The sequence below is a fragment of the Rousettus aegyptiacus genome, unplaced genomic scaffold (genome assembly GCF_014176215.1).
Source record: "Rousettus aegyptiacus isolate mRouAeg1 unplaced genomic scaffold, mRouAeg1.p scaffold_m13_p_5, whole genome shotgun sequence".
Taxonomy (NCBI): domain Eukaryota; kingdom Metazoa; phylum Chordata; class Mammalia; order Chiroptera; family Pteropodidae; genus Rousettus; species Rousettus aegyptiacus.
Genome location: NW_023416308.1, coordinates 86,913,256 through 86,935,931, shown reverse-complemented (window position 1 = coordinate 86,935,931; position 22,676 = coordinate 86,913,256). Strand labels below are relative to the sequence as shown.

The 22,676-nt window shown below is 45.0% G+C and overlaps 1 protein-coding gene across 1 annotated transcript in view; it reads right to left on the bottom strand.

Moving 5' to 3' along the window:
- The window catches only part of INSC (INSC spindle orientation adaptor protein), a 112,904-nt gene that overhangs the window by 67,587 nt on the left and 22,641 nt on the right, over positions 1-22,676 (bottom strand). Inside the window, exon 2 of the mRNA XM_016139568.2 lies at positions 15,130-15,230. Coding sequence (XP_015995054.2) covers positions 15,130-15,185 — 56 coding nt within the window. The 5' untranslated portion in view covers positions 15,186-15,230. The remainder of the gene's footprint in view (positions 1-15,129; positions 15,231-22,676) is intronic.

The window sequence follows — 22,676 nt, the reverse complement described above, 5'->3', positions numbered from 1 at the left end:
GAATACGAGACACAAGTCCAGAAGACAGGAAGATAGGTTCAGTTTGAGATGTATTGAGTCTAATGTGTCCACTGTCTCTCCCTTTGAAGATGGCCAATCTCTCTCATAGACTGAGCCTCCAAGAAATCCTGCATTCCAAACACTTCCCTGCACTCCCAGCATGCATGCAGAGTGGGCGGCCTACATACTCTCACAAGTGTAACTCTGAATGTTCATTCATTCATTCGATAAATATTTCCTGTGTACCTACTATGTGCAAAGAACTGTTCCAGCTGCTTGGCATGCAGTAGTGAACATAAAAACAAACATCCCTGCCCCTGTGGAGGATAAATTATAGCAAGTTAAAACAGGCCATAATAAATATAATAAATGTAAAAGTATGTATATGTTAAAAGCTTAAAATTTCTATTAAAAAGTAGAGTCAGAATAGACGGGACAAGACTGTTCATGTAAGAGGCAGGGAGGTAACTATCATTGTAAATAAGTGGTCAGGGAAGGCTCTTTGAGAACATCAGAGTTGAGCAAACACTTCGAGTGAGGGAATCGACCGTGATAAATTAGGGGTACTGAGCATTCCAGGAAGAGGGAATAGATGGTGCGAGGTAGGTGTACGCCTGGTTTGTTGGAGAAACAGTATAGAGATGAGTGGGCTGGAGTGGAGGGAGCAAGGGAAAGATGAGTAGGAAGTGCCCTCAGAGAAGGGACTCGGGCTACATGATGTAAGACCTTGGAAACCGCTGCAAGCACTCTGAGCTTCGCACTATAAACAGAAGAATCCCTTCTGGAGTTATCTGAGGAATCTTGCCCAGAAGTCATCTGGGTCCACATCACCCTACGCCTCTCTACAACCCTACCTGGAAGGCTCTCACTAAGGGCTTTGTTAAAACAACATATAGATTAATTTAGAATGCCTTATCCTCTGCTATGCAGTGAATTATAAACTGTTTACTAAACAGTTAACTTAACATAATTATTTATGTAACAAGCCTAAATAACTTACAGAGAGGTTAGGAAATTAGCAACCAACCCCTCCTCACTAATGTACTGGTAAAGCCCCAGCCGGTTGTGACTAAAGGAAGTATTGCTTCTCTGATCTTGTTCAAATCTTCCGATGTTTTCATTGCCCTACTTCTGGTCCACTTCTGAATCCCACACTGAGCTGCATTGTCACAAGTCTTTCTGTGCATCAGGGCTTTTGTGTAAAAGGCAAAGAATTCTCCATCTCTCCATCCGTAACTTCATATTTTAAGTATAGAGTTCATATTTTAAGTATAGAGCCTTCACAGTGTATGGTGTTGGACAGCTCACAGAAATCCTGTCCCTAACTTGAAGCTGACCCACGTGGGCAATGCCAGAACCAGAAGGAGGCTTTCTTCCCTTCAATGGACTCTGAAAAATGTCTCCTGCATCTGCCTATCACGCTGGGGTTGGCCTCTTTCCCTCTATGGTCTTGTGTTCTCTGCCATCTCCTGCACTGACCCTCTGCTCCAAGCTGTAGCACTAGAAAGAGTTTTCAGATTGTTACCCAGAAGTCCCTGTTTTCATTATGCAGGTCATTACCTCCAACCTACGTCGACATATGTGTGCCATAACATTTTCTGTGAATTAAAGTGTTCAGTATAACATGATAAGAAAGTCGATCCTACATTTCAGATATATGTACACCTCCAAAGCCCTCACTGCCTCCCCATTCTGTCCAGCACCCTGATAGAGTGTGTTGTTGTTTATTCCAGAAAACCAAGGAACATGAATTTGGCTCCAGGTAACTATTTCCAGTCCAACGAGCCAGTGTGTACATTTGACAACTGCCTCCTCTCAATGACTCAGAGCTCATCATCTCTACTCTGTCAAATGCTGGCATTTTAGATGCCCTTAGAGAGAGTCGAAGCACTGCTTACATTTCCTGGACTTTATTAACTCAGGAATGACTCATTTTTAATCTCTAAAAAGGGTATACATGAATATATGCATTGCCAATATATGTATGAGAACTAGGATGATGAGACTAACAGCAAGGACACCTCATGACAAAGCACCATCTGTTACCCTGTTACCTCCTCCTACTTTTACCCCTTAATTGCTGTGCACCCTTGCACATGACACGTCTCCTCTCTGAGCCTCATTCCCTGACCTACTCCCCCTTTCATTTTCAAACACTACCCCAGCCGCACTGAGTTCTTTTGTCCCTCTGCTGTGATTTCCAGCCCCCCAGACTTTGCACATGCTCATCTGTCTCTCCCCATCTCCTCTTCACCTTGCTAACACTTATGCATCCTTAAAATTTCAACCCTAAGGTCTCTTGTAAAGGAGATGTCTCTGATTCTTAGGCGAGCTCATATCCCATGATCCCCACATGTCAGTAGCATCCTGTCTTTCTCCCATCATGACACGAGTCTCAAACGTTTAACTACTTGATTACTATCTGTTTTATCCACTAGACTATAAGCAAAGTAAGGCTTGTGTCTGCCATATCCTCCTTGTATGTCATCCAAGCACTGAACCTCATACACTGAAGATGCTCAGTATATATTTATGAAACCGAATTATATATTAAATGGGAGTAACAATACTCTGTACCGTTGTACTGTACTGTTGTACTGTCTGTCTCAATGGGTTGCTGTGAGGGTCAAGGGAGATAAAAATCCATAATCATTATTGCTAACATTACTGAGGGTGGGCCAACTATCATGTGGTTGGCTTCACATTTATTATCTCATTTAATTCTCACAATGACCCTCTGAGGAGAGTCCTCATATTATCTTATTTTCGCAGATGAGGAAACTGAAGCTTGGAGAGGTTAAGTGAACTATCTGAGATCACCCAGCTTGGAAGCGGCTAAGTTTGACTCTGAACTCAGCCCATCACACTCTAGACCCCATGTTCTTAATGCTGCTTCAAACTGCTTTATAAAAGGCTGTGCTCTATTAGTACTGTCAGATAAAATCTTAAGTACATTCTCACATGCACGAAACTCAGTTTTAGCTTGCCCTGAACTTTCATGGAGAAACATGGGACCTGATGTGTAGACTAAAAAGCATTTAGCTTTGTATTCCCCATTCCGTTCTCTTCATACTTTAAGGAGAGTTTTCTTCATTCGCCAAAGTGGTACGTTTAGGAGAACTCACAGGTCTAACATGTTGCCATCTTGGTACCTCTGTGTGGTTCTGGAAAATGCAGGGGAGAGTACAGAAGTCACCACTAGAGGGCTGCCAAGAGCCAGTTTACCTAGCCTGCAAGGTTGCAGACTCCCCATCAGCCTCCAGTCCCAACCACTTGGACTACTTTCCTCCACCATGGTCTCAGTTAATCCCCCAAGCCTTAGGCTCTAATCACGGATTACCTGTCCTCACTTGTCAGCAGACTCCAGGAACAAAAGATCCTTCATTCTGGGCTGCACTAGCTGGGCTACGCTCCAAAGGGCCCCCCTAGAGGCAGAGGCCTGGAGAGGTTGCCAAGTCCCACACCCAGTGTCTGCTGGGGTGGGCCTGGAACCTCGATGCCCATGTTTTCTGTGCACTTACTTTTCAATCTGTTCTAGTGGCTGAGGACAAAGCTGACCATGAGAAAATCCCAGAGCTCAGCCAAGACCCTGATCAGAAAAACAAAAAAGCACCAGGATTCCAATCTGGTGATAATTATAACAGTTGCTAATGTGTTGAGTTCCAGCAATGAGCCAGCCAGTATTCTAAGCTCCCAATCTATATCTCTTTTGGTCCTCCCAACAAACCCGTGAGAGAGACTGTTACTACCCTCATTTACTTCTGTCAGGAGAGGTTACATGGCAAGTAAGTTGTGGAGTTATTATACCCAGTGTCTCGACTCTAGAATCCTTGCTCTTATCAACTGAACAGCACACTGCCATCAAAAATCTGTGAGCAGGAGAGCCTAGGATCACAGGAGGTGGGGTGTCTGACTTCGCCTGGGAATATATACACAAAGGAAATGACATTTGCCCTGCTTCTTAGAGGAAAGGAATTGGCCAGGATGACAAGGGCAAAAGGACTTCCACACAAATGTGAAAAGGCCTTGAGGCATAAAAATAGCAATACCACAAGATGTTTTATTGGACTCAAGTATTGAGGGCCTATGAGGGAGTGGCCAGGAAGGGGCCTAAAGAGAGAGACAGGAACCAGTAGATCAAAGATCTTCACTTAATTAGAAATTTGAATTTAATCCCGAAGGCAGTATGGCCAATGAAAACATTTTAGAGCAGGGCAGTGACATAACTGTGCAGAGAGTTAGTAGAAAATGAACCAGAGCAGCATTAGATGCTAGAGAGGAAGGTGACCTGTTGGGAGATGATGGTTATAGAACAAAGAGAGGACAGGAACTTGGACTAAGGCAGTAACGTGGGACAGGATGCCGTGGATGGCCTGGGAGGGGGATGAGAGGATCCGAGGGTAAAGATCAAGTTGACTCCTGGGTTTCCAGTCTGGGTGACCGGTGCTGCCCTGGCTGAGAGATAAAACCCATCTAGGGAGGAACTGGCTTTTATTTTGCTTGGTTTGAGAATGAGGCACTATGACAAGTGGAATATACGAAGCCGCAGCAGAAGTGGGCCAGGTCCTGTAAGGTCCATCAAAAAGGCCCCAAGCTTTACCAGAGAGGGCTCCAGGCCCGGTGAACCCCGCATGGCCCCACCACAGGCCAGTCCACTCCCAGCTGTGGTCACCGTGCCGCCACATAATGAGCTGTTCTTCTCAGCTTTGGAGTCTAGGGACTGCGGCTCATTAAGGTTTGGCCTGTGTTAGCACTGAGCATCCCATAATTGCATAGCTTGCCTGACTCTCTGTCATTAGCTCTCTGGTTCTCTGGGCTATGCCTCTGCTATTGGACTTGCTGATTGACCCCAATATACAAAGTATGGCTAAGCTGGGCAGCTCTTGCTGTGCGGTGGGGGCTGCCTACTGTCCCTGCACCTCACAACTCCCAACGGTCTAACTGCCGTCAGCCATGAACTTCGAGCGACCATCTGCCTATGCGTGAAATCTTTCCTTTGCAGGCACAGACGACTAATCTGATTACCCACACAGAGGAAGGGAATTGAAAATTAAGGTCAAAACAGACAGACTGGCAATGAATCACGTTTCCTTTGTGGTGGAAAACCACGACAGTCAGGCCCTGGTAGGGTCTCCGGCCAAGGACCTGGAGGGACCAGGGGCCGGGACAGAGTTGGATTTCCTCTCTCTCCACAGTGAACTAGAATCTGAGCCTGAAGCTGTAAATATTGCCCCCACCCCCTGAGAGCAGGGAGGATGTCTCCGACAGTGAGTGGGGCTCACAGAAACCCTGCCCAGTTCTCAGCAGAGCCCCTGAGAGAAGCGGATACCTACTTCCCGAGTAACCCTACTCCTTGTTCTCTGATGACAGCTTTCCTGGACATCTGGAAGGAGGTGACTGAGCCACAAATTTGGGCTTTCTGGACTCTGGCAGATTCTAAACACAAAGCCAGATGTAACCACAATCATCTCCACATACCAGGCTACTGTTGAAATGATTTTTTTTAAAGCTGGAATTACCCAGGGTGGAGTTGGTGTAGGAGAAGGGAGGAGCATAGTCTCAGACAAATGAATTGCAGTATGAAACAATCGGCTCCCTAAAATATTTCTAAAGTCAGAAGGAATTAACTACTCATGCAGCAAGCAGGGAGGATTATCAACAATAGAAAACCTCTGTTGTACCAAGCACTCTCTCCATCGGCCCTTACGATTGATGATTGGCAATTACCATCCCATTTTATAGATGTGAAACTGAGGTTTAGAGGCATTACATAACTTGTCCAAGACCTCACTGCTAATAGTGATAATAAAGCTAAAATTATTGAGTGTTTATTACATTCTAGGCACTGTATTAAGGGCTTGATTCAATCTTAATTTCTCACTTAACCTTCAAAACAATTTCATGAGGTCACATAACTGAGCGCTAATAGGTTAAGTGACTTGGCCAAGGTCACTTAGTAGATAAGTGGAAGCAAGGCTCTAGACAGTCAGACTAGAGCCTTGCTCGTGACTAATGTGCTAGGCTCTTCAATGTCTTCAGCAATTTAGCTGACATTCAAACCCTCAAATCCACAGCCAGGGCTCTTTCTACTATGCTAGACTGCCCTTATATGACATATCGATGTCCTTTTAAAGTTTGTGACTATGGTATGTGTAGTCATTTTTCAAACCTTTTTTTTTTTTTTTTCTGGAAGAGAGTTGGTTATATGTTGTTTAAAGTCAAGACAGAACTGATGACCCACTGGCCGCATCATCACAAGTGTCTGACAAGTTAGAAATACTGCCAGAGCAGGGAAACTGGGAGGACCACACAAAGAGGGTAGGAAGTGAGCCCCTCGGGATTCCAGCTGCAAAGAGGTCTCCCTGCTCTCTCACTGGCCTTGCCCTGCTTCTGCGTTGGCCCCTAGATTGCTCCCTTTTTTCATCAAAGCCCATCACTAAGAAAAGGTAACTGTGCCCGACACTTCAAATGCCAAAGGGAAACAACTCTTCCCAGCTCAGCAGACCCATTCCCTGACCCTCAGCTGCAAGTACCGGTTCCTCATCCCCAATTAATCCTGCTGGCCTGGCATCCAGTGTCCCCCAAAACGTCAGGAGTCAATAGTTTATGGAAATCTATGCCTATACTCTCATTGGCTCACTTTAATCTCTTTTTCCTTAGAATAGACTTTATTCTTTCCAAGTTTAGAGTTTGGATTTCTTTGCCTTACTCTATTCCATCTGCCGTGTGAAGTTGAGAGTTCTCTGTAAAAGAACACCTTACTATGCTAAGAACACTTGGTAATGGCCCTTAAACTTTGTGTCGATGTGTCAAGTACTTTGGCTCAATGTGTGAGGTACTGGGCTAAGTGCTGGGATCACAGAGGGGAGATGGCAAGACTATAATCTCCAAGACGGCAGAATGTTCTACTGCAGAGTGACATATTCCCTCCACCTAGCCTAGCTCCTGGCGCATCACAGGTACTCGATAAACATTTATTGAATAAGTAAATGAATGATTATAAGTAAGCAATGATGGCTCACTGTCCTTCACATGGCATTTAGAGGTAAGCAGAAAAGAACTGTGGGACAGAGAAGGGACACTTAGCCCAAGTTAGGCTATCTGAGAAAGCTTCCCAGGGCCAACACTGGAAGGATGCCTTCAAGTTCTCCAGCAGAAAAAGGAGAGGGTGTCAGACAGAAGAAACAGCATGTGCGAAGGAGCGAAGGCATAGGACCACTTGTTGAGAAAAAGGCAAGTTGCTAAGTATAGTCAGAGAGGTGGAGAAGAAGTCAAAAGCAGGGACTTCAAATCCTGACGCATGTTAGAGTGCTGAGATTTATGGGTTTCTCAGTATGCTATCCCATCGAAGCAGGGCATCCTATTCCCCACCTGCTCCATAGAACACTTCTGAATATACCAAGGGGCTGCTATAAAACCTGAAGAGGGCACAGCCTCCCATGCTGGACGGGGCTCTCACGCTAGCATGTCATCCAGTTTCCATCCCAGCTGCAAGGCGAACACTAGACCTCTGTGCATTTCATAGAAAAGAATGAGAAGAACTTGTTTTAATCAATGGATGTCTTTCCCAGCCCTTAGACACTAAAATGAGATGTTTTTGTCCAGAAAAGGGAACAGAAGATTCAAAACTCACTCACAGATTCCTAGAATAATATAGCTGGATGGGTCCCTAAAGAAACTTTTACCCACATCCTTATTCTCTTATGAAGACACTGAAGCTCAGAGAAGGGGAAAACTTGTCCAACAACACATAGCAGGTTAGTCAGGGCTGGGGAAAAAGGAAAATGGAAGGAAGGTTGGCAAGCAGGCTGGCAGTCTGGCCTTTGGCTCCTAGTCGATGCTTGCCTCTGCACTCTGATCTCCTGCGAGAGATTTAATGATGAAATTGAAGACTTTTTGTCCAGAAAATTTAAAACCAAGGACTAAATATATTTCTGCATTACTATTCTTTAGAAGAAAAAAAATTGTCTTCTCCAGCTCCATTAACCAATTAAATATTTGCCTTTCACTCAGAAAGAGTATTTAAATTAATGAAGATAAAACTCTAGCTTACCCTTTCCCTCCAAGCAGCAGTTTTCTACCAAAAAGAACGAGAATAGCTTGCTGGAAATAGTGTTCTGGAGAAAATAACAACACGCAAGCTATTTAATTTCTCAGTCACCTGAGACTCCTCAGCCACTTGTCATTCATTCATCAAACATTCGTTAAACATTTATTCATTCAACAACCACCTATTGAGCTCCTACTGTGTGCATTCTAACACAAGAGCACAAATATGAATCAGAAATTAATCTGGCCCTCAGGAAATTTATCATTGAGTAGGAAAGATGATATTTACTTAAATAATTATTGTCCTACTCAAGGCCTGGCCCAAAGTAAGTTCTCAGTCCAAAGTAAATCTCATTCAAATGAATTAGTGAATGAATGAGATTGATGTCTATTACAGATCATTGCTAATGAGAATTCCACTGGGGCTAAGACATAGAGTTTCTAGTACTTACTGGAGGCCAAGTGGAAAGAGGAGCTTAAGAAACCCAGTGGAGAAGGCAGGACTCCACAATGGGTGGGAGAGGGCCTGAAGAGCATTTTGAGAGCTCCATTCCTTTCTCTAGGCCTCAGTTTCCCCATCTGATTATGAAAAGATGACACAGATGATCTCTGAGGAAATGTCCAGCAACAACATTCCATGCTTCTATGATCCCAGTTCCTAGCACTGCATGGGAATTTAAATACAACCTCTCTTCTTAAAAATAACTGGTGAATCATTGTCCCTCTGTCTTCACGAGGTCACGCCTGTGTTTCTGTGGATTTCTCTTGGGAATGGGAGAAGGGAGGGAATTTGATTCTAACTTTGATTGTCCTTCCTTTTGGTTTCAAACAACAGAAAAATACCCAATTATCTCATTGACAATTACAGTCTGCACATTTCACCACAGACGCAGAAAAAACAGCCACAGACCCAGGGTGCACACATGTAAGCCATTATCTACGTGGAGACAGGCTGGCCTGCGACGGTCCCCACTGGCTCAGGAAAGCTAAATGGCTCCTTGCTAGCAGGCCAGGGGAGACCAAGGAGGCTGCTTACCCCTAGCTGCAGCTGCACCCAGCCCTGGCTCATCTCAGGCTCCAAGCTGAACAGAAACTTTATGAGAATGTGTTGCACTCACAGCGAAGGGTCTCAAATGAAATATCTAAGTTGTATACTTGCTACAGATCCAGGCCGGATCAGGTCAAAAGATAAATTGGTGAGTTTCATGAAGGAAGGGACCATGCCCACGCCGGTCCCCCATGTCTCCTTAAGCAACACACGAGGTACATGATCTGCAGCACTCAATAGATATTTGCTGAAGGCTAGTGAATAAATGACTACCTGAATAAATGAGTGAATGGTTTGTTTGTATAATGCCCCCAAGAGTATTGTGGAAAACAACAGCCTGGATAAAGTATTGGCCAGGATGCAGTCTCAAGCACCAGCTGGGAATGTGTATTGAGCTTTGCTGCTTTTCAGCTCTGTCTTTGGGAAGTCACTTAACCTTCTCCAGCCTCAATTCCCTTGTGAGATGAACACTGTATGTACCGCTCAGGCTCCCCTTTAAGGAAGGACTTGCAGGCTCCCCTTTAAGGAAGGACTTGTTGCTTTCAGCTGCTGGAAGTATCATTAGCTAATAGCCTCCAGCTATCAGGCCCTCAGATACTGTCTCATGGCCACCCCACCTCAGGTCATGCCCTGCCTAGCGCTGCCCACTCCAACAACAAATCAAAATGAGATATGAAGGCCCTGGCCACTTTGGCCAATGAACAACTCTGATTGCAAAGCTTCCCATGAGGTCAGCTGAGGGTGTCATCCAGCCTTCTCCCTCTACAGAGTCCTGCTTCCTTCTTCTTCCTCCCACAAAGGTACTCCCTAACAACCATCCTGAACTCCATCTCAAAGGCTGCTTCCCAGAGAACCCAATCAATTATCCCTCATTTGCCTGCAACAGCCCCCATCTTGAGGACTAAATGAGTTTCTGTGTGTAAAAGCACCCAGCTACAGCAAGTACTGGAAAGAGTGAGGCAACTTTGTTATGGGGGTTGTAAAGTCCAGTCCTTTAGTCAGCATCCCCACCCTCATGGCAGGAACCTAGAGAGAAAATGTCAAGGTGTCCCAACATCATCTATGGTTAAGAGAAGTAGTGGAAGAAAGGAAGGGAGGAAGGAAGGAAGGAAAGAAGGAAGGGAGGGAGGAAGGGAAGGAGGGAGTGGAAGGAAGGGAGGGGGTCTGATGGCTTCTGCCGATCTCCTCCTCGTACGGTCGTGCTTCCTTGCCTTTTTGCTTTCTTCCCCCGTTCCTCTGTTTTTTCTTACCTTCATTCTGTTCTTTCTTCCTTTCTTCCTCTTTCCTTCCCTCAGCCAGGTGCGGCCTTGGCATCTTCTCCTTCCTTAATGCACTGAAGGTAAGGACAACTCTGGACACAGTCCTGTGTGTCCCTCAGACTGGACTCCAACCCACTCTGCAGGAACCTATCCACAGAGATAGTTAAATGTAAGTACTGGGCCATAAGGATCCCTGAAGAATATGAGAGCTGTGTGTGATAGTAGAAAGCTACCAACATGCTGACTATGATGGCTGACCACCATGGCTAGGTTCCAACAGCACCACCACCATGCCCAGAGGCAATGAGAGGATCAATACCCCAAATGCAAAGATAGGAGCCCTGAGGCCCAAGAAGAAAACAAAAAATCAGCTAGGTACATAGCAGCCACAGTCTTCTGCTCTTCAGAGAGCTAATCTCCTGTCCTTTTCATTCAAACCAATAAATTCTTGAACCTCCAGGGAGCTATTTGGACCTGAGTTTGCAAATGTTTCCACGACTGAGGGATGGAGGGAGGGTTGGTTACTATCAGTGGGATGGCCTGGTGAAGTGTGGATTGTGCATTGCCAAGTCCTTTGGGCCCTAGACTGACCTCCCTTCCTGAACCCTAGCACTTACACAACCTTTTAAAGCAATGATCTCTGCTGCCCTGTTTTAGACTTTAAAAGTGGTGCTCAGACGGGTTAAAGAGCAGCCAAGGGCACATGGCTGGTAGGAAATGGAGCTGAGATTTGACCCCAAGTCCAACACATAAGCTTCCAACAACTTAGGCCCACATTAAAGTTTCTAATAGTAGGGTTTTATATTTTGACTTGCTTATTTTATTAGTTTTAAACATGAAAGCTTCCCGGAAAATTCAGATACAGTTGGAGGAGAAGCCCATCACAGTCCCTCCTAATGCCCAGGATAGTTCAACATAGGACCCCAACCCCTGGCCTGGGACACTGTTGCTCCCTGTCTTCTGCTCTCATCCAGGAGCCGGCACCTAGAAAACCCCTTCTGATTCTCTTTACTCATAAGAGTCTCGAACACCAAAGGCCTAACACATATGATTCACCCAGGCGGCTGGATGATCTCGCACAACTTGACAGCATTTATTTACTTTGTACATTCAGGTGAACAATGGCACTACAGAGTGAAATTGAGTTTCAGTAAAATACAACAGAAAGAAGTCAATTATCTAGCATTAATTATTTATCTGGGGACAATTAACCATGGTTTTATTCCCCACAAAAGAGGCCTCTGCAGCTTAGAACAAGAGGAAAGAAGAGGTGGCTGCTATTGTCTGCTCATAATGCAGCATCAGATTGGATAAATTAACCCCTCTGACATCCTATAAGTACACATGAGCCTGCTCTGTGAATATGGCCCATGCTCCCAGAACACACACGATTGAGAGGGTGGTAGGCACAGGCACCACATTCCCCCAGTGTCCTGCGAAGGCCTGGCAATGCCACACTGTGGATATATTAAAGAAAATGCCACCTTCTCTTCGCAGCCCACCCTGTCCTATAAGAACTATAAGAATGAAGATATTCTAAACAAACATTTTCTCAGGTTGCCGTGTTTATGGCCAGCAGAACTCTTGGAGTCATGTTAACCAGGGGTTTTCCTCTCAACGTATTAGCTCAAAGTATATATCAATTAGTAACCCTAACCTGCCTCCAAAAAATACAGTAACTCCTCCTTATCTGCAGGGCTACATTCCAAGGCTCCAGTAGATGCCTGAAACCACAGATAGCACCAAATTCCATATATACTATGTTTTTTTCCTATACGTACACGCCTGTGATCAAGTTTACTTTCTAAATTAGGCACAGTAAGAGATTAACAATAATAATAATAAAATATAATAATTATAACAATACACTATAATAGAAGTGTTGTGAATGTGTTCTCTCTCCCCTCCCTCAAAATATCTTACTGTTCTGTACTCACTCTTCTTTTTGTGATGATGTGAGATGACACAATGCTTATGCGATCAGATGAAGTGAGGTGACTGACATATGCATTGGGACTTCCTGACGACACACAACAAACACTTCACAGCTGCTCTTTGCACATAGGAATTGACGCTATCGCCACTACTGCGCTTTGGGGACATTATTGAACAAAACAAAAGTTACTTGAACACCAGCACCGTAACAGTCAATCTGATGACGGAAGTGGATACTAAGTGACTAATAGGCGGGTAGTGTCTACAGCAGGAATATGCCGGACGAAGGGATGACTCATGTCCCAGGCGAGACAGAGCACGAAGGCACAAGATTTAATCATACGCATACTCAGAGCAGCACACAATTTAAAACTTATGAATTGTTTATTTCTGAAATTTTCCATTTAATATTTTCAGGCCTCAGATGACCACAGGTAACTGAAATCTAATTTCTAAATCACTTTTGTGTAATTTAATTTCCTTTTACCCTTATGACTTCTGAGGAGGTTGGAAATGGGGGAGATCAGTGTCTCTTAGGGCCTGAAAAGGTGCCTGGATCTGTTCTACCTTGGCTGCATATTCTCTGCTCTGAAAAACCTCTTCTTCATCTGGAGAAGTTAACAGTAACAGAGCATTTCCTATGTGCAGGCAGGTGCTTTATACACGTTATCTTAAATTATCATAACGACCCAAAGATGTAAGTGTAAATATCCCCATTTCATAGCTGAAGAAACTAAAGCCCAAGGTTACAGCTAATAAGTAACAGCACCAAGAATAAAGTTGAGGCAGTCCCACCTCTAACCACTATCCTAAACTGCCCCATGATGATAGATCCCCCATGCCCAGGCTCTGATCTGACCGGCCCAGGACCCATGAGGCTCTGTGGAGGAGTCCCAAAGCACTAGAGCCAGAGCTGCTGCTGCCCATCTGGCTACATAGGTATGGACCTGGCTGGGACATGAGCTGGGAAGACTGATTCCACCTCATCTAGATCAGTTCTTCTTTCCCCTGGTTTAATATATTAGGCTGCTGGGAGTCTCCGTCTGTGATTTATTTTCCCGGTGAAGTCACTTGCCAAGAGGGATCGGGGAGGGATTCCTGGAAGAGTTCCCTAAGATCACCTACCTGAAGTGCCACAATGGGCCTCTGACATGCAGCAGGCACTCGATAAACAGTAGTTCCCCCTACGTAGCTCTCACTGCATGACAGACACTCTGCACATGTTAACTCATTTAATCCACACACCCACCCTATGAAGTAGGTATTATTATCACCCCTGTTTTATACACGAGGGAACCAAGGAGCTGATGGGGTTGAAGAAATGACACAGGTCACACGGCTAGAGGTAGAGTCTGGCTTCAAAGTCAGGCAGTCATGTGTTCAAAACTGATGACGCTCATCTCCCAAAAAGCCATGGGCCATTCCAAGCCAAGTTTCCATCTTGAGGACTCTCATGCACCCTGACAGCTTTGATTAGCATGACCTCTCCCTTAGGCGCATTACGTGGAAAGGTATTTGGACCCCAACACGATCCCTTATTCTCAGCATCAGGCTACATAGGAAATTCTGATCTACATTTCTAATTCTGATCTATATTTCTATGCTCTCAATCCTCATTAACATGCACGCACTGTTTTCATGTCCTTAAAGCATTTTCTATAATGATGACTTTGGTGGAGCAGACTGATGTCCCCGTAGAAGTTAACCCAGTTCTAGTAGGCTTTTAGCAAATATTTAGGGTTTTTATCTTCTAATTTTGAAAGCAACATACATTTTTTTTAAAAAAGTACTTAAAGACCAAACACACAATATAGAAATAAATGATATAGTCATTTGTAATCTTCTATATTCAGGTGGGAGGTTAAGGACAAAGTAAAGGTAAGATGTCAGTGACACATGCAATACATAAGAGACAAAACAAAAAAGACTTAACAGTTTTGCAAGGGTTACTTGGATTCTTTTTTTCTCATCAAAATGTCTCAGGGAAAGAGAAAAGAGGCTAGGAAGAAGCCCTGAGTGTTCAGGTTGCAAAGTTCCTCTGTAGAACAAACTGCATTAGTGTGACCTTCCTTCCCAGATTGCCCAGGATGGAAGAGTTTCCAAAAACATAGAACTATCAGTGCCCAAATCAGGACAATCCTGGGCAAATCGGGACGTTTGATCACCAGAGATATGCTGCCCTCATACTTTTAACTTTGGTTCTGGTTCTGGTTCTAGCTTCCAGCACCATCCACGTCCTGTGTGAAGGCACCTCTGGGGTCTCCAAGTCTCTCCTTTTTCTAACCTCATTATCTGGGCTTCGCCTCTGCTCAGTGTAGCCCTCCTTCATGCCCTGGCCCCCTACTGCCCAACCGAGGGCAATGAGTATTTCCCAAGGATCATCTCTGTGATCAATTCTCTCCCTGGTGTTCTTGAAGAAAGTGAAGGCACCGAAAGGTAGACTGACCCTTCCAAGAGTCTCAGAAAGGACCTTTATTAATCCCAAGGACCCCTAGCCCAGTGACCCCAGAGTCCAGCCCTAGACAGGATCAGGACCCTCCTCTGGGCTTCCTATCTTAGCAGCACACTCCATTCGATTATTTGCCTCATTGTCTGCCTGGATCTTAGATTGTAGCTCCTTGAAAGATAGGACATGCCTGACTCTTCCATGTCCCAGGGCCCAGTTCCATCCGTATTTGCTGAAAGAACCTAGTTTTCCCAATATCTCGTCCTAAGCTTCCTCCCCAGAACAGTGCATGGCTAGAATAGGCCGCCTATAGTCTCAGGATCCCAGGGCTGGGCCTCAGTCAAAGTCCAGAAGGGGAAAGTCTGGCCCTGAGAGACAGCTATGTGACTTACCGCTGACCCGGCACGGGTTGGGAGTCTAGGTGGCGGCCTCCTGGCAGAGCCATCATGTTGATCCCAATCTGCACCAAAGCTTGCCCACAGCGGTCGGGGCCCTGGAAAGAGAAGCAGGACAGGGTCAGTGAGGGCCCCAAGAAAGGACGTGTAATCACTTTCTCTTTTGGACCCTGGTCACAAGGGGTCAAGGCAGGTGTGGAGGAATGGCCTCCTAGCCCGTCCCTGCTTTTTGAACCAGTTTACACTCCATCGTCCTCACACAAGTAATGCAGAACTCATATTTGATCTCGGTTCTAAGTCCCTAGCTCACTATGAATCCTACAATCTTTTATCTCTCAATGTCGAATATGTCCCTGACTCATTTTTCTTTGTACCAAATACCGGTACACACAGACCAGCAAATAATGCATGGGAAAAACTTATACTTAAAGAGTATCTATGGTTTCAGACACTTAAAAAGTATGTAAATGCACATTTAACTGGGCATCCTATATTATTTGCTAAATCTGGCAACCCTACATGCTAATTTTGTAACTATATACCATCACAGCACTGGGTTATTCACTTTGATTATGCCTGGAAAATGTGATTCTGTAATGGGCATGACGGTTGCTTGCCCAAATCCATTCCACTTCACATGACATAATTTCACCCAAACTGTCAGTAATTAGTTCAGGAATAGGCAGATGACTCAATTCAGACCAATGAGCCATGACAGAATTGCTTCTACTAAAAATTTTCTTTCTCCTAACAGTGAGCCACAAGGTGAAACAGTATCTCTCCCATTAGACCTGAACAAGGAAGCAGATAATTTCATTACTGCTAGAGACCACCTTACAATCAAGAGAGGACCTGGCTGGAGAAGATGGCTGACACACAGAGAAAAAAAATCTGGGTCCTTGATCACCGAACCACTGAAACAACCCTGGAGTGAGGCCCACTTCTAGGCTGTCTGTTATGTAAAATAATGATGTTCTTGATGTTTAAGTGAAGATTTTGGCTCTGTACAGACAAAAGCAGCCTAACTGATAAAGGTGAACCAAGGGTTCCAATCCCAGCACCAAGGAGACACTTGGCTTGCCTGTGCTTCATAGGTTGGACCAAGACAATAGCATCCTTTTCCTCCATAAAAACAGCTGCCCACCTGTTTGTCTCCTCCTGCCTTGCTTTGTCCATTCCCCATTCCTGCTTCTCTGCTAACTTTTTTGTTAAGTCAAAAAAGAAGCCCTTCTTTAGGAAAGTAAAGATTCTGTCATTGTTGCCTGGGTAAAGTGATAAATGAAAGGGTTGGCTGTCACCAGGCACGCCTTGAGCTTGAGAACAGCAGATTTCAAGACATTCAGAGAAAACACAAGAATGAACTTGTGGAAAGATACAGCGAAGGAGGGCAAGATACGCTAGGAAAAATTAAACTCTTACTCCATGATTACAAGTGGCCCTTATAAGAACAGAAGAGGACTTTAATAGTGATGTGGCTGGACATAAAGTACTCCTTATGAGGCTGAGAATGAAAAATAAATGTGTCAATCTGAAAAGTATGGAGAGGCAGGAGCCCAGAATAAATTAGGGCTTTAGATAATTCCAGAGACTCACTGCCACTTTCCTTGTCTGTGGACTCCATCAGGCTTTGAGTCCCTTGAGAGCAGGAACCACTTGTGTTCCTGGCACTGAGCAAAGAGCCGGACACTTAGCAAAGCACTCTGTGTGCCTGTTGAAAAAATGAGTGGAATGAATTTTTAATACCTTTATTTGAATTCTAATTCTTCATCTGCAACTGAGACTAATAATATCTATTTTACAGAACTTTGTAACAATGACGTGAGATAAGGAATATGGAAGTGTCGGGCCAGGATGAGAGCTACATAAATAGAAGCTGTTATTATTATTATTATGTCCTGTGAGTCTGCTGTATGCTCAGCCCCATCATCAGATAAGGAAGATGCAGAAAATGAGATAAAGCATACGAAGCACCTAGCAAAATGACAGTGTGCGTCAGTAGTATCAGCATTGTTATTTCTATCATTATTGAAAAGTATATTTTGGGAAGCCAGTGAATCAGCAGCCTGAATGTATGGCGCAAAAGAAAAACTTAGAAATAACAAAATGAGGTATCTGTTTCCTTTTTAATATGTTTGACTAAAGAACCAAAAAGGGCAAAACTAACTCCTCTGAGTGAATGCTATGACGTATTCAGAGCACAGTGAACAAGCAGATCTTATTTTACCTCCGTCTTTATCATGAAGAAGAAAAGACACAGAGAAACACTGCTGAAGAGAAAATTAAAGCTGAAGGCTGGTAAGGAGACAGAGACAATAAGGAAGTTCAAGGTCCTTTAAAGTGTGAGCCAGTTAGTATTCTGTGATGAGGTGAAGCATGCCCTAGGTTGTCGGAGGAACCTCTGGATCCAGTCGAATTGTATTTATTTGAAGGACCCAGAGAAGGGGAGGGCTGTCACGAACAGAAGCCTGGATGCAAGCAGATGATCTGAATTACTAACAGGTAGATTCCAGAAACACAGCTTGGTGACAACGAAATTCTAGAACAGATTCCCAGTCACTGATCTGCTTCGGACAGATGCAGTGAACACAAGAAGCCAGCTAGAGCACAGTAGGAACAAGTCACACCCAAACAATGTTTCCTTTTTGTTAGGGACCACGGGGCTCTTAGCTGAGGTGAACGCAATAAACCTAACATATCTCGACTTTGTTAAAGCACCCTAGGGAGAGGTCCTTATTTATCCATGGCTTCCCAATAGTTATGCCAGTAGAGGTTGCCAGCTAACAAAACTTTGTTTCATGTGATCCCGTGTGTTGCCAGAGGCTGCGGAGGCCTCTTGGTGACATCCAGGCCATATATGAACCATTGCCCTATTCGCAAACTGTATTATTTTTGTTGCCTCTTTTTGAGAATGAGACAAGACTCTTTGATGTCTGAAATCATATCTTGCTCCATGTGAGACTGGGCACAGGACCCTACACAATGACCTGTACAGTAGAAGCTAGGATTATGATTCAGATTAGCTCTTGGAGGAGCTACAGCTCATATTCACTGGAAATGAGAAGCAGGTAAGAGAATATCTGTAAGGTAAAGTACCAAGAGTTTAACCCAGCTGATGTTTATAAAGCACCTCTAATAATAATAATAACAACTAATATTTATTGAGTGTATACAATGTGCCTGGTCCTTTTCTAAATGCTTCATATAGTATAATTCATTTAATACTATCATCATCCCCTTGCTACAAATGAGACCTCTGAAATTCAATGGAAGTGTGTCCATTGCCCAAGAATGCGCAGCTAGTAGGTGATGAAGGACTAGCATCCAGGTTTTACGATTGGAGGGGAGGTGCTAGAACAAATGAAGATGACGAAAGCAACAAACAATCGACATGTGTCCAGCACTTGCTAACAGGCAGCCTGACTCCATTCCATGGTGGTGACACCCAGCCCCTACCCCTCGCAGACACAGAGCTCTTTTTGCCCTCAGCAGCACCTCCCCCTGCTTCCACCGCCCAGGCTGTGAGCGCTCCAACTTCATCGAGGGCCAGCACTCAGTGAGTGATACAGCCAGAGGACAGAAGAACGGTCCCCGGAAAAATGAAGCAAAGCACAAAAGCTGCACCCGAATGGTAGAAGAAAGAGGGGCACAGATAGTGAGGGCGTCTGTTCTGTTCCTCACTTGTTCATTCCATTGGCGAGAGTCATATGGTCAGAATTATGGACTCTAAGGGGATCGGGAGAAGGGACACCACAGTTCCAGCTAAAGCGCACAGTATCACTAGCTTTAAAGAGATCTGTTTCGAGTGTGCAGCCCACAGGGAAGTCCCCTTGGCCTGTTGCTCTTGCATCTGCGCCCTCCCACTGCCCTAAGCTGGACTCCGCCTACTGAGCAGAGACTCAGAGTAGAACTCCTCCAAAGCTACACAGCATGTCAGGAAGCCGAGAATGGGTTCAAGGTAGCCCCTTTGCTCCATGCTATTTGTCCTCACTGGTAATGCGAAATAAACTTAAATTTTGGAGTCTAACAGATCTGGATTCAGATCTCGACTCTGTGTCTCATTAGTACATGGTCTTGGGGAAATCATCATCCCCCGTGAAAGTGTTTTACTCAATTATACTTGCCTCCCAGGAGCTTCATGGGGATTAAGATGAGATCACTCACAAAAGTCCTTGATAGATAATACAACATAATATATATCATATCACGTATCATATCACATAGTTGGCACAGGGCAGCCTCAAATAGGAAGTGTCCTTCTTCGTGGAAGAAATTGAGATGCATATCTCAGGGCAGAGATGCTACCTTGCTCATGAAAGAGGTGAGAAAGATACACGCAGGAGTGAGCAGGAAAGAGGAAACTCCACCACCTCCCTGCCACCCCAGGGCCTTCCTAATTTATTGGAAGTCCCACTCCGGAACCTGCAGCTTTGGTTCTGCAGAGCTCTTGGCTACACCTCCCCACCGGGAGGGCTAGTTTACAAGAAAAACTTGAAGGCTTAACTGTCTCTGGTTTAATTCAATGCCCGCTGGGACAACTGCTCATTTGGACAGCTCATTTCTCTCCTGCACCCCATTAGAGGCAGCCCTTGCTCACCTCCATTTGGCTAACAAGCTAGCCTGGTCTCTGGAGGAAATAGAGGCTCTTTACAGTAAATTATTCAATTAGAACCAGGAGCAAGGACAGTTTTCGCCATTGTCTAATGGGCCAATCTGAGTACAGCTGAAGGCACAGCTGGGATTGTTTAATCGGCAGAACCCATTAGGGCTGTCAACAGGAGCAGGACAGTAAATATTGTGGAAAGTAGTTAAGCTCCGGCGGAAGCGCTAGGTAGGACACGGTTGTGTGGGTGGGTGTGGGTGGAATGAGACCTGGGGATTTGTTCCCTCATTACATGACACTTTAAGTCCCTCATTATATGGTCTCCTACCCCCTCTCTATTTCTCCTCCTATAGAATTTATCACAACTGTGATTAAACAATTAAGTGTAAAATTAGTAGTTTCATGTCTTTCTCCCCTGAGGGTCACAGGGGCAGAGTCTAGAGGTCTGTCCTGCTCACTGCCATATCCCCCTAGCTCCCTTCCTGACACAGTGCCTGGTAAGTAACCATCAGCTCAATAAACACTTGCTGAATGACTGGATAGGTTCTTGCTGAAGGAACTTCAACTACCTCACTGGTAGTGGGAGATGGAGACACCTATTTCATCATGCTATGAGGACTCAGTGAGGTGATCGTGTGAGGGCCTTGTGCAACTATACATGCTGCCTAGAAAGAGCTCTGCACTCTAACATTCATTGAGACAAAGGCACTTGTCCCTCCTGAGTTCTTGTAGTCCCCACTGACTGGCCATACCCAGCTGGGCGGCCTCCCTCTTCCCCGCTGAGTTCTGTGTTCATTAGGTTCACCAGACAGACAGACAGATGGGTCAACAAACAGTCCTGATGCTGCATGAAAATTGCAATAACAGGTAACCAAGGAGATGCTAAGGGAGGTCCAGATAGCTTTCAAGCAGTACTAGGTAAGAATGGAAAGTAGGGAAAAGGGGTCAGGGAAAGTTTCTCAGGACGTGATCCCAAAGCCGACGCTCAAAAGAATGTGGAAATAGCGGAAGGAGAAGGAGCTGGAAGGAAGAGAATGCAGGCAGAGGGAAGAGCACGTAAAAGGCACTGGATCATGAGCATGGAAGTTTCTAGAAGGCTGGAGCATGCTGGGCTGGTGGTGGAATTTAGAGGAAACTAGCCCAGTGGCATGGCAATGCAGAAAAAGAGGCGGTCACTTTAAGCTGGGGGAGTAGGGCAGACTTCTTAGAGGAGGTGACATCTGAATTGGCCTTAATGCAAGGTGGGATTTTGCCAGCTAAAGATGGGACAAGGATGTTCAGTGCCAGGAGAGTAGTGTGAACCATGGCAAGGAGACCAGAAAAATGTAGCAAATATTCAGGGACCCAGATAGCTCCCAGAGAGATGAAGGGAAGGTGTCTCTATGGCCCTGCACATGAATTTGGTCCTTTGGACTCTCCTCTATGCTGTGGGTGGTAAGGAGCCATTGAAGGTGTTTGAGCAGGGGAGTAAAGTGATTGAAGTAGAATTTCAGCTCCCACCACGACCAATAGAGTGGATGGACTTCAGGGAGTGAGACCAGTGGCAGAGGTTCATTTAAGAGAAAGATGCAAGCTCCAAGGGGCACCACAAAAGCCTGGTGCTGGAGAGGTGGGGATCTGGGGGTGGGAGGGAGGGCTGCAATGAGCTTTGGGGAGTAATAACAAGCCTCCTTTCTTACCCCCACTCTGGACCTCTGTTTGACCTGTAGGAGGGTGGCAATAGTCATCAAAGATATTTTAGTATTGCTAGCTATGGTGACCAGCATCCTGCAGCAATTAGATACTTTAAGAACCCTCATTCCCAGGGGAGGTGCAAGAAATCAAGCAAGCAGTCACCCAGCCCTGCTGAACGGACCCAGCCTCATGAAATATAGAGAGCTCTGGCTCCCTGAAGGAAGCCCCAATGGTCCCTCACAGCTGCCAGGCGACAGAGCCCAGCAAGCAGGCAGAGCAGACCTGAGAATCCACAGAGCTGGCCCTTGTCCTGAAAACCCTGAAAATCCTGTCTGGATATCCCAGAAAGACTGTGCATAAGGTACAGGGGCCCACCCACACCTCAGCCCTGCTCAGGTTCAAGAGGAATTTTAAAGGATTAATAAAAGATAAAATGGAAATAATTGTTCCTTCCTCACGGCACACTGTGAGGATCAGTGAGATCACATTTGCGAAGTACCTGGCACACAAGGATGCTCAACATAAGGATTGGTTCTGTTTCTTTTCTGGTGAGGACACTGCCTAGCAATAGGGAGGCAGCCAGATAGAGGCCACTCTGCAGCCTCTCGACCTATGTCCAGCTAGTCAACTGCTTTTTACTCGTTAACTTTTAAGTTATTCCCTTTTACTTTCTAACTTTGCCCAGTGTAAATGTTAGCCAATTACTTGAATGTTCCTCAGCTTTGATTTGCAAAAGTGAGAGCCCACTCTCACTGGGCCCAGGTCCCAGGGTGTTAAAATTAACAATAAGTATACTTTAAGTTAATGACTTACTGGTTGTGGCTGCCATGAATAGACATAATTCTCAGATAAGGGCCATTAGAGAAAATTGAATAGCTCCAATGTGGTAAAAATTTGGATACATCCTCTTTCATAAATCACTATCAGAGGTCATACTGGGCAAGCTATTTTCCTCTCTGAGTCATGATGAGGACCCAGGTTGAGAGGGGTCTATATACCTTTGGGAAAGCAAACACCAGACAGAGAACTATACAATGTTTGTAGTTTCATAAATATAATTTTCTCTTATTTCTAAAGCCATGAGCAGATGTTAGTGCTACATCAACAGCCACGATAATCCAACCTTATTCTCTGATATTATTTCCTTCTCGAATCCTCCAAACAGGAGTTTGCTCAATACCACTTGGAAAGTAGCATGATAAACTCATGGAAATCCAAGGTTCAGGATTGGGATTCTAATCCCAGTTCCGCCTCTTACTGGGCCTCCCTG